The sequence below is a fragment of the Bufo bufo genome, chromosome 6 (genome assembly GCF_905171765.1).
Source record: "Bufo bufo chromosome 6, aBufBuf1.1, whole genome shotgun sequence".
Lineage (NCBI taxonomy): Eukaryota > Metazoa > Chordata > Amphibia > Anura > Bufonidae > Bufo > Bufo bufo.
The window spans coordinates 50,597,144-50,609,998 of record NC_053394.1 but is presented as its reverse complement, the minus strand read 5'-3'; the positions used below and the strand labels follow the sequence as shown (position 1 = coordinate 50,609,998).

Here is a 12,855-nt window from a genome sequence, read left to right as displayed (position 1 = left end):
GCAGACATCAGACGGACCCGCTCTGAACGCTAGTGTGAAAGTAGCCTTAGTCAATTTGTCAGGGCCAATGTCCTGGACCCGGCCTGGTCCCGTCACACCCCTGCCACTCCCAAGGGTCGAGGACAGCGTAAAAATTATTGTGCAACAAAATTATAGAAGGGGCATTAAAAAAGACGCCCAACTGGGTATTTCTATCTTTTTACGCCAGAAACTTGTGCAAAAATGTTAGTAAATGACCTCCCATATTTTCTGTTCCTATGATAATTTAATTCTACAAAATTAGAATATGCACTTTACAGAAATACTTGATTCCACCAATTATCACATTTTCAATCACACCTTCACTATTCTACCGCTGATGGTGATGATCTAATTAACACCTTCCCGGACTACAATCTTGTGGTGCAGTATCCCCAGTAACGATATTAATGGCCGTGTGCCCGTGGTTCACATCACTGAATCCTTCTGCTGTAAACAAGGTGCAGCGGCGACCATGTAAGCACCATCTCTCCAGGGTCCGCAGTCCCTGGCAGATATATTTGGCGGTTACCGTGGAGATGCTCGTCCTGGGAGTTTAGTGACAACCACTGGTTGCTAAGTAACATAGCCGTTACACTTGGATAAATGTTTCTCCTACCCTTCATTGTCAGTCATTGTAAAAGGGAATGACCCTCAAAAGTTGAAGGCATCTACGGTAGTGAGACAAAAAAAAAAAAAGTAAAAAAAGTGTTTTATAAAAATAAAAAATAAAGCTTTCAAGTGTAAAAAAAAACATTCACTATTGAAAAAAAAGTTCATATTAGGTATTGCCACGCTCTTTAAAAATACACATGATCTACCACGTCAGGTGAACGCTGTAAAAAAAATAATAAATTTTTTAGTCACATGGCCTCCCAAAAAACAATATCAAGCAGTGATCAAAAAGTTGTATGTACCTCCAAAATGGTACCAATGAAAACATCCACTTATCCCACAAAAAACTCATCCTCACACAACACTATAACCAGAAAATAGCAAAGCAGAACCACATTTTTTGTCATAAATGTTTTGTATAAAAGTGGTTAAATATAAAAAAAACTATAGAAAATTAATATCTCTGTAATCGTACTGACCAGCAAAATAGAGTTAACATGTCTTTTTTCCCCGCACAGTGTACGCCGCAATAACAAACCCCAAAAAGCAATGAAAGTGTTGCTGCCATTTCTTTATCCTGCTTCCCAAAAAGCAAAAAAGTGATCCAAAAGTTGTATGTACACCAAAATAGAACCAATAATGATGGCAACTCATCCAACAAAAAATAAGTCCTCACACAGCTCCATCGAGAGAAAAATAAAAGACATATGGTCAGGGGTCGACTGGAATAGACTACAGGGAAATTTCCTGGTGGGCCGATGTCAAAAGGGCTGCGTGAGCCCCTCTCACGGGCCCTGGCAGTGTACATAATGGTCTGAAACTTTCAGCATTAATAATTAATATAGGACGATCAGTTAGGGTACTTTAACACTAGCGCTGTTCGGATCCGGCAAACCGAATGCAAACGGAAATATGTTTTTTCCAGATCTGTTAGACGGATCCGGTATTACATTTTTTTCTAAGATCAAAAGCAAAAATAATTCCTATGTCCCAACGCATGCAGACTGGAAAAGCGGATCGAGCAACGCAGCAATTTCCGGAACACTTGGTACCAGATCCGGCATTAATACATCTCTATGGAAATTAATCCCGGATCCGGCAAGTGCGGTAGTGTTCCTGGGATTTTGTCCAGAAAAAATACCGCAGCAAGCAACAGTCAAATACCGTTCAAGGGACGGAACGAAAGGCATCCTGATGCATACTGAAAGGATTGCTTTCCATTCAGAATGCATTTTTACAAAACTGATGCATTTTTTTCCCATATTAAGACCCTTCAAAGAATAACGCTATTGTGAAAGTACCCTTACTTAAGCCTCATGCACACGACTGTTCCGTTTTTGCGGTCCGAAAACCGCGCATCCACAAAAAACGGAAGCCGCCCGTGTGCCTTCCGCAATTTGCGGAACGGGCGGCCCATTGTAGAAATAGATATTCTTGTCCGTAAAATGGACAAGAATAGGACATGTTCTATTTTTTTATCGGGGCCACGGAACGGAGCAACGGATGCGGACAGCACACGGAGTGCTGTCCGCCTCTTTTGCGGCCCCATTGAAGTGAATGGGTCCGCATCCGAACCGCAAAAACGGTACCCTTCTGAATTCAACTGTCTCCCCAGGACGGTCATATAGTTGAATACTGTGGTGAGGGCAACAGTATTTTATGGTGCACTGTGGTATTTGTATCTACTGAGGCAGTAGTCTGTTCTGCACTGTGGTATCTGGTTCTGCTGGGGCGGTATTTTGTGCTGCACTACGGTATTGCAGGCTCCACCTACTTCTGTTGTCCCTGCCTACTTATTCTGGCCCTATCTACTTGTGTTGACCCACCTTCCATCAATTTGGACCCACCTACAACATGGGGCCACTTTTAGGGTTTTTTCCAGGGCCACTATAAGTTCCCAGTCCACCTCTGCATATGGTTGTCAGAAAACAGCTGTTCCAGTACCACAGAGGCTGCACTGCAAAAGCCAAAAGGAGATCTTTCCCTTCTGAAGCCTTCAGTATACCCAACAAGTAGCATTTATATCATTTCAAAACCCAGTAGAATTCACCCCCCCCCCCCCCCCCAACAATTTAAGTAGTGTGGTGTAAGCCTCAGATGGCACCTGCTAGGCACAACATATTGGGCACGGAAATGCCATATCTGTGGAAAACTTTTCACTTTACGCGATCCTCTGCGCATTAATTTCTGCAAAATACCTGTGGCGTCAAAATGCTCACACCACCCCTTAATACCTTGATGGGTGGAATTTCCAAAATGGGGTAACTTCACTTAAATTATTATTTCACCCCAGAGCCTGTACAGTTGTCAGCACAAGATGCGTAAATCATCACATTGGTCCTCAAATGCCCATGGTGCTCTTTTACTCCTGAGCCAAAGAGTATGTCCAGTCAAAAGATTAGGGCCACATGTAGGGTGTTCATAAAACCAGGAAGCCCAACATATAAAAAGGAGGGCTTGCTCTTCACACTGGCATAGACTGGGCACAACATATGGAGCACTGAAATGGTGTATCTGTGGAAAAATGCCAATTTTCAATTTGCACCATCTGCTTTGAATTATTTTATGTAAAACACCTGTTGGGTCAAAATGCTCACTACACCCCTTGGTAATTTTGTGAGGGGTGTGGTTTCTAACATTGGGTCACTTCTTCGGGGTTTCTTTGTTTATTTAACCTTAGAGTCTCTGCAGTTGACGGTCAACGCTGTATAAATCACCAAACTAGGCCTCAAATGCACATGGCGCTCCTGACTTTCTGTGCACTGCAGTGTGCCCATGCAGCAGCTTACGACCACATAAGGGGTGTATTCAGGAGAAATAGTAAAAATTTTACATTTGGTCCTAAAGCTACATTTTATTGTAAAAAAAAAAAAATTTACTTTTCATTTTCACTGCAAAGTGTTTCTAAATTCCATGAAACACCGGTTGAGTGAAAGTGCTTTCTACACCCCTTGAAAAATTTCTAGGGGGGGTGTAGTTTCCAAAATGGGGTCACTTTTTGGAGGTTTCTATTATAGGGGTACCCCTGGGTCTCTTCAAATACGACATATTGCACAAAAAAAACATTCCACCTAAATCTGCCCTCTAAAAATGATATGGCGCTCTTTCCCTTCTGAGCCCTGCTGTGTGCCCAAACAGCAGCTTACAATCACATGTGGGGTGTTTCTGTAAACTGCAGAATCAGGATAATAAAAAGTATGGTTTGTTTTGCTGTTAACCCTTGCCGTGTTACAGAGAAATTAGTAAAATGGAAAATCTGAAAAAAAAAATATTTACATTTCACTTCCATTTTGCTTCAATTCCTGTGAAACACTTAAAGGGTTAACATAATTTCGATAATGAGTTTTGAAAAACGTGGTCATTTATGGGTGGTTTCTATCATGTAAGCGTCTCACAAAGTGACTTCAGAACTGAATTGGTCCTTAAAGTGTTTTTTGGAAATTTTCTTGAAAACTTCTAAGGGTACTTTCACACTTGCGTCAAAGTTTTTCGGTATTGAGTTCCGTCCTAGGGGATCAATACCGGAAAAAAACTGATCAGTTTTATCCTAATGCATTCTGAATGGAGAGCAATCCGTTGAGGATGCATCAGGACGTCTTCAGTTCAGTCCTTTTAAGGTATTTGGATGGAGAAAAAAACACAGCATGCTGCATTTTTCTCTCCAGCCAAAAATCCTTAACACTTGCCGGAATGCCAGATCCGGAATTTTTTTCCATTAGCATTAAAATCGCCACATTGACGGATCCGGTTTTCCGATCTGCGCATGCGCAGACCTTTAAAAATGTAAAAAAATAAATACCGGATCCGTTTTTCCGGATGAAACCGGAGAGATGGATCCGGTATTGCAATGCATTTGTGAGACCGATCCGGATCAGTCTACAAATGGTTTCCGTTTCCATACAGATTGCCGGATCCCGCAGGCAGTTCCGGCGACAAAACTGCCTGCCGGAATCCAGCAACGCAATTGTGAAAGTACCCTTAGCCTAAAAAAATAAAATTACATTTACAAAATGATGCCAACATAAAGTAGACATATGGGTAATGTTAAGTAATAACTATTATTTTATTTTTTTTTAGATATCACTAGCTTAAAAGAAGGGAAATTCAAATTTAAAAAATAGCAAATTTTTTACAATTTTCTGTAAATTTTGGATTTGTTTTTTTATAAATAAAGGCAAAACATATCGACCCAAATTTACTACTAACATAAAGTATGAAGTGCCACAAGTCTCAAAATAGAAAGGGATGCAAATGAGCTCTTAACAAGGGTAGCACGGTGGCTCAGTGGTTAGCACTGGTGCCTTGCAGAGCTGGGGTCCCAGGTTCGAATCTGACCAAGAGCAACATCTGCATGGAGTTTGTATGTTCTCCCCATATTTGCGTGAGTTTCCCCTGGGTACTCCAGTTTCCTCCCACACTCCAAAGACATACTGATAGGAAACTTAGATTGTGAGCCCCATTGGGCGACAGTTGGTTGCTAATGGTGATACTAATGTTTGTAAAGCGCTGTGGAATATAGTAGCACTATATAAGTGCATAAAATAAAATTCTATAAGCTTGTTAAGAGCTCATTTGCATCCCTTTCATTCCAGAGGAGCATGTATCGCCTATAAGACTCATCCTGCTAACTAAGATGCTCTCTCCCAAAGGGGCAATAGTACCCCCAAAATCCTTACTTGGCCTCTCACAAAGTCCCTCAGATTTGTTGGAAAGAATAGTAAGATATGCAGCATTTTTCTTCCTCCCAAGGCAATGGACTCCAGTATAACTTTGTTGGTGCTGTCATGTGATGATCCAGCACAGCACCTCTGGGTGGGTCAGCATCTACAATCAACATGTAACTGTAAAGTCATGCCACATAAAAGTCGCATCATAGCGCAACGCCAGGCTCCACCAGTGATACAAAAGGCCAACGGGCACCTGGGTACGTATACACTGCCACACAGAGGGCTCTAGTGGGTGGGTAAGTGGGTCAGTAGAACATGTGAACTCCCTGGGGCACCTGGCCCACTCCACAACTCTCTATAATTGGTGGGCACCTTGTTGGGGAAGCAGTGCTACCCCTAAATCTAGGAAAACATGGACAACCCTCCGTGAGCTACTATAATCCCCTACCTATGGGAGACTGAAGTCCACCATACTGTCCGGGATGCTGCTAAAAAAAAAAAAAAAAAAAGAAATCTCCTTACTGGCAAGCTGGCCGCCAGTAAGAAGCATTCGGATTGGCTCTCCAGAAGAGTCACTCCAATCAGGTTCCTGCTATGTGTGGCATTTTCTATTCTCAGCCACTGCAAGTACCCCTTGAGGTTACACCTACCGCACATTGATAACCATGGTTCTAGATTAAAGGAACACACACTGTGGCGACCGGCTGCCAGGAAAACCACACCACGCAACCATTAGTTAATCTACGCACACTGGGTTCAGATGGCTTAACGCACCTTCTGCGTTATAAGGACTGCTACAACACGATTCATCCTGTATAGTTTATCATAACACCTAATAAATAAGTAGCTGCTTAACCCAGGAAAATGATTCTAGAAATAATACTTGGTATAATCTATAGACCTCCTAACATCACAGAGGAGATAGAGCGGGCGGCACAGGCTGGTACAGTGGTCATAATGGGAGATCTTACCTTCCCAGATTTTGACTGGGGTCATGGTTCTGCCTCAACCGCAAAGAGGAGGAGATTTTATTCCTTAACTTGCTGCAGGACCACTTTATGGGCCAGTTTGTGGAAGCTCCCACTAAGGGCGATGCTCTGTTGGATCTGGTAATGTCTAATGATGCAGACCTTGTTGGTAATGTTACTGCTCGAGAAACACTAGGTAATAGTGACCACAATATAATTATATTCCCCCTAAACTATAAGAAGCAAACTCTGTCAGGCAGAGCAAAGACACAGAATTTTAAAAAGGCTAATTTCCCTGGGTTGAGGGCAGCATTTCAGGGCATAGATTGGGTGCAGCTTTTGTCACATAATAATACTGAGGATAAATGGGAGAGCTTCAAATCCACATTGAGTAATTGCACTAAAAGATTTATTCCTTTAGGTAACAAGCATAAACAGCTAAAATTACCCCCCCCCCCCCCCATGGCTTACAGCTACAGTAAAAATGGCAATAAAAGACAAAAAAAGGGCATTTAAAAAATTCAAATCTGAGGGGTCAGCTGTAGGGTAAAAAGGAGATAAAATTAGCAAAAATACAAAACGAACAGAAGGTGGCAAAAGAGAGCAAAACAAATCCCCAAAAATTATTTAAATATATAAATGCTAAAAAACTCTAGGTCTGAGCAGGGAGGTCCCCTTAATAACTGTAAAGGGGAAGGGGGGGTAGTCACTAAAGATAAGGAAAAGAATGCTGGGGCTGTTAGTACATCCAGTAATATGCTCAATTGGCTAACTGTAGATATGGTCCAAGATAAGTTAAATAAGGTAAATGTGAACAAGGCTCTGGGTCCAGATGGATTACACCCAAGAGTGCTTAAAGAGCTCAGTTCAGTCATTGCTGTGCCCCTGTTTATAATTCTTAAAGATTCTCTAGGTACTGGTACAGTGCCTAGTGATTGGCACAAGGCAAACGTGGTGCCCATATTCACAGGTAATTATAGACTTACAGGCTTGGAAAGTATAGTTTGTAATTGGATTGAAAACTGTCTGAAGGACCGTGTCCAGAGAGTTGTGGTCAATGATTCCTATTCAGAATGGTCCCGGGTTATAACTGGTGTACCCCAAGGTTCAGTGCTGGGTTCTCTATTATTTAATTCATTTATTAATGATATCGAGGACAGGATTAATAGCACCATTTCTATTTTTGCAGATGACACTGAGCTGTGCAGTACTGTACAGTCTATGGAAGATGTCCATAAACTACAAGCTGACTTGGACACTCTAAGTGATTGGGCATCAACTTGGCAAATGAGGTTCAATGTGGATAAATGTAAAATTATGTATCTTGGTAGTAATAATCTCTGTGCTTCATATGTCCTAGTGGGTGTAACACTGGGGGAGTCACTTATAGAGAAGGATTTGGGTGTCCTTGTAGATCATAGATTGAATAACGGCATACAATGTCAATCAGCTGCTTCTAAGGCTACCAGAATATTGTCATGCATTAGAGACATGGACTCACGGGGCAGGGATGAAATTTTACCACTTTACAAAGAGTTGGTGCGGCCTCATCTGGAATATGTAGATCAGTTCTGGGCACCAGTCCATAGAAAGGAAGCTCTGCAGCTGGAAAAAGTACAGAGGAGAGCGACTAAACTGATAAGGGGCATGGAGGGTCTTAGTTATGAAGAAATATTAAAAGAATTTAATTTATTTAGTCTTGAGAAGAGACGTCTAAGGGGGACATGATTAAGCTATACAAATATATAAATGGGCCATACAAAAAATACGGTAAAAAACTGTTCCATGTAAAATACCCTAAAAAGACAAGGGACTAGAGAAGAAAAAGTTCAGTCTCCAGAAGCTCCAAAGCTTCTTTACTGTAAGAACTGTGAATCTGTGGAATAGACTTCCTCAGGAAGTGGTCACAGAAGGAACAGTCGACAGTTTTAAAGAGCACCTTTCACCACTCCTGACATGTTTGTTTTAATAGCTTCATTCATTCCCCATGTAATAGCAATTCTGGAGCATCTATTCTTATAGCTCTATGTTGTGCCATTCCGATATTATTCCTGCTAGAAGTTATGAATGAGTTGCTATAAGCCTTCAGTAAGGGTACAGAGGGGAGGTAACCAGTTGGGGGCGTGTACCTGCACAGACTGAAAATGACAGCACTGATTGGATAGAGTGAGTCTGTGCAGGTACACGCCCCCAACTGGTTACCACCCCTCTGTACCCTTACTGCAGACTGCTAGCAATTCATTCATAACTTATAGTAGAAATAATAAAGGAATGGCACAACATAGAGACATAAGAGCAGATGCTCCAGAACTGTTAGTACGTAGGGAATGCATGAAGCTATTTAAACATACATGTCAGGAGAGGTGAAAGGTCCTCTTTAAAAAGGGTTTAGATGAATTCTTAAAAGTAAACAACATTAATGCTTATGAAAACCTGAAGAAATCTGAGTCTCATTTCCTTCTGGGATTCTCTTCCCCACCTATCCCTTGATTGAACTTGATGGACTTATGTCTTTTTTCAACTGTATTACCTATGTAACTATTTACCAGAATTACCAGAAAAAAACTTAAAAAAAACTGTTTAAATTCAAATTAATTTCCATTTAATTTGTGGTCAAGGAATCTATTTAAGGGAATGCTTGCATATAAACCACTTCAGCCATCCTACTAGTTTATTCTTAAAGCACCCCTGCATAAAAATAACTATATGAATATGAAATATAGCACATTTATAAACATTTATCCTGTCCAATATTATAAAGCTTCAGTCAAGGCAGAGATATACTCCACAGGACCCCCATACTCTATCGCCTGCTGCAGCTGAGTGGAGATGACCATGACATGCCTACAACACATGATGACAGCAAAAACCATGATGGGAGCTGAGGAGGTTTACGAGGTGACGCCCCTGCAGCCCAGAACAAGAGGTCCAAGGCAGGGTTCCCTAATACATCTCATGTAGGGGAGCAGGGTGGTATAACTCCCGAGGCGCTTCATGTTCACTTATGGCTGAAAATAAATTTCATACATGAAGATTGGGTTATGTGTGGATTTCTGCAACCAGATGAATGAGACAGCTATGTGACAAATATGCCATGTGTGAACATACCCTAAAATATTTTCTTACGCTGCCAAGATGGAAGTTAACTCCTTGGGAATGCATATAAAAACAAGCTCAGATACTGTATGGATGCCACCCATAGGAACCAGACTACATAGACAGGCATCTTCGGTCTACATCTTAAGGTTGAGGTAATCTGCAACTCCCAGCCATTAAGTAATACCCAGAATATTAATAGCACTAGTAGAGTTATTTTATGACCAGGAATATAACAGATTCACATCTCTATCGCTAGGACAGGGTACATTTTGTACTAGGAGTAAAGCAATTTTTGGAACTAAATAAATAAAATTTACTTGGCTCTGGAGACGACATGGTGGAGACAATGATGGGTGGTCCGGTCCGCCTGCTTGCTTTCTGGTAAGGTGAGTGGAGAGAGGACTGACTGGCTATATTGGGGGGTGGCAAGCTCACTGAGGTCTCCAGATGGCTCCCCTGTTTGCGTAGCAGTTGTGGGCTGCAGTGTGGGCTGTGCACCGGAGAGGAGGGTGGGAGGCGCTCCCTTTTCATCAGCTCCATGGGTACAGTGTAGCTTGTAGGGTAAGCAGTCTTTGGCCCAGTGTTGACGTTAGTATGTACGACAGTCATAGGGATGCCGGACTGAGCAGGGTAGGCAGAAGCAGGTCGAGGCTGCACAGGAATGGAGTACGCTGCTGTTTGCATGAACTGTGGATTTTGGACAGCCATTCCACAAGTTGGGTAGCTGGCAGTTTCCAACAGGTGCTGGGATGGAGCACTAGACGGCCGGCGGTTTAGTTCGGCCATTCGTGGCGAAACTGGCTGCAGAGACAAGGAATGTGGTGGGTTCAGAGCTCCGTCCATCATAGGACTGTTAAGCGGCTGCGCATTTAAATCACCGCGCATGAGATCCCCACGATGGCTGAAGCTGTTGGAGCGAGCTCGGGATCTCAGAGAGTTGCTTTTGTGTTGGTCTTGTCTTAGCATCTGCAGATCCGTCCTGTAGCTCTTGATAAGTCCTAAAAGCAATCTTGCCTGGCCAAGATTAGCAGCCACTGATTTAATGTCGTGCTCTTCCATAACCGCCAATGAACTGGGCGTGTCGAACCCTTGCTGTATTAATGCGCTAATAGTGCTTTCAGAGAGGCCTTCGTTTCGAAGGACGGCGAGGAACTCCATGTCCACCGTCCTCTTCAGTTCAGATCCAGAGAGCGACATGGGAAGTTGGACATGAGACGGTGCTACGGAGTTATCATAGGTGTCATAAGCCATCTTTGCACCAACGTTCTCCCTCGCTGAGCCATGATAACCACGATTTGCTGGAATAGACGAAGTCCCCAGTGTGCCGTCCATAGCAGCAGATTCATTGGGCTCCACCACGAGGCAGGTAGGAGCCGCCTGCCTCCCTGTTGAGGGATCAATGGATCTTTCCATCATCTCATTATAAAGCTGTCTACTGGGAAAGGTAGAAGCCTCTGAGCCATACCTGGGGTTGGGAGTTTCTATGGCGTATCTGGCAGGGGAAGAATCCCGACTCCTTGAACGCTGTCCCTCAGTGATGACTCTTCCCGCAGGATCTCTGTACAGGCGACCCACTTCTTGTGGTTGATAGGGACGCGCAGGAGCCTGATCCCAGGCTGTCCGGCTGGTTGGGGCCCCATAAGCGTGTCCTGCACGGTTAAGCATTGGGTCTCTATAATAACGAGGATCCTCCAGGGATCTGCCCGGCAAAGAAGGCTCATTATAATAATCGTGAGTGTGCACGGATCCACGCCCAGACATCGCCACTTGTCTCTGGTAGGGATAGCTGAAGTCTGGTACCGAGTTATTCCTCGCTGGCCTGCGGTCTTGACGCACTAAGTGACCTTGCTGACCTCGGATATCTGCGTCCGGGTAGGAACAGACGTCCGTCTTTATCTCCGAGCTGCCTGGCACGATAATATCGCGGGATCTGCTGCTTGGCAGCTTGAAAAAAGCTTCCTCTCCGTTGTAGGTCAGAGAATTGTTTATGCCGGCTGCTCTGTGATATCCTGACGAGACGTCTCCCTCCCAGCTGCCTTCATGCCAACCTGCAGCATCCCAGCTACGAGAACGGCTGATGTTTGTCTGCTTGCTTGGAACCGGCATTGGAAAAAAAAAAAAACCTCTGAGCTTAGATACCGTGCTAGAGGAGGAGGCAAGGAATCCTCTCAGTCAAAATCTTCTGTTACACGTATAAAAAAGAAAAAACCTACACACAATAAGCAAACGTAGCTGCACCTGAGCTCTCCGGAGGCACAAACAGAAACGGGCGGCTTGAGTTACGAAAGTATCGGCTGAATTATTAATCCCAGGTAATAGAAGATGACACAGTACAACACCCCGCAGATAGTGGTTTCAGCAGACTTCAGGCACAGACTGGGTGCCCGCCGCTAATCCTCACCGGCTTTGCCTGGACGTGATGGGGACATTTTATTTGTATGGATAACTGTGCGCAGATTAGAAAACCTGCAAAGCCCTAATCCTGCGTTACACAGAGTGGGCCCAGTAAGAGACCCTCCCAGCAGATGGCTGAGCTCAGACACCCCCCGACTGCTGCGAAAGAGAATCACAGAATTGAAATAAAATCTTCTCGCCTCCTACTACGCCTCACCCATAAAAAAGAGACCTCCAGCCGGGGTTAGGGTTTAATAAGACCGCAATACAATGCCGGGCAGCTTTTTTACTGTGAGATTTGGGGATCGAGGGAACACACTGATTAACACTGACAAGTCGTGTAAAATCCGCAGCAGAGGAAGGACTCAGATCATTGCCCTGCACCCACGTCACGAGGCACAGTCTCCTCCTTCACATCGAACATAACGACGTAGGTAATTGTAAAAAAAATTTAAAAAGTGCAAGTTCCAAAATAGGAAATTCAGATTTGCAGACTGCGAATAGTTTGAGGACATAACAGCCTGTAGTCTGCTGACGAGATGCAGGGAGAATGGCATTTTTATGGCCGCCGCGGTCCACTTTCAGTTCATTCCTGTTTGAAGTGGGGGTTGTTTTCCCCTAGAAACAGCACCACCCCTGTCCACAGGTTGTGTGTAGTACTGCAGCTCAGCACCATTCACTTCACTAGAGCAGACGGGTCTATGACAGCCGCTTTAAAGGGAATCTGTTATGTTGTACACATTGTCATATCTGTAGGTGGCGTGTTAAAGAGCGGGAGGAGCTGAGCAGACCGATATATAGCTTTGTGGGAAAAGATTCAGTATAACTGCACTTAGAAGTCCACTGGGCGGTGCTACTCAGCGACTGACAGCTATCTCTGTATACACACTTATACAGGGAAGGCTGTCAATCACTGATAGGACCGCCCACTGGACTCCTAAGCATACAAAGAGCATAATTTAAAGGAGAATCCCTATCTGGACATTCACAACATATTTATTTATTTTGCTTGCTTATATAGCGCTGACATATTCCGTAGCGCTGTACAGACATTAGCATCACTTGCTGTCTGCAGTGGAGCTCACAATCTAAAT

General features: G+C 43.6%; 1 protein-coding gene across 4 annotated transcripts in view; it reads right to left on the bottom strand.

Annotated features, from left to right (window-relative positions):
• Positions 1 to 12,855, bottom strand: part of CTBP2 (C-terminal binding protein 2) — a 148,579-nt gene that overhangs the window by 59,761 nt on the left and 75,963 nt on the right. Inside the window, exon 1 of one of the 4 annotated variants that reach the window (XM_040439020.1) lies at positions 9,685 to 11,559. The exons of the other annotated variants lie outside the window; for them this stretch is intronic. Within the exon in view, the coding sequence (XP_040294954.1) occupies positions 9,685 to 11,473 (1,789 nt within the window). The 5' untranslated portion in view covers positions 11,474 to 11,559. Of the gene's footprint in view, positions 1 to 9,684; positions 11,560 to 12,855 lie in introns of those variants that run through there. 4 annotated transcript variants of the gene reach the window in all.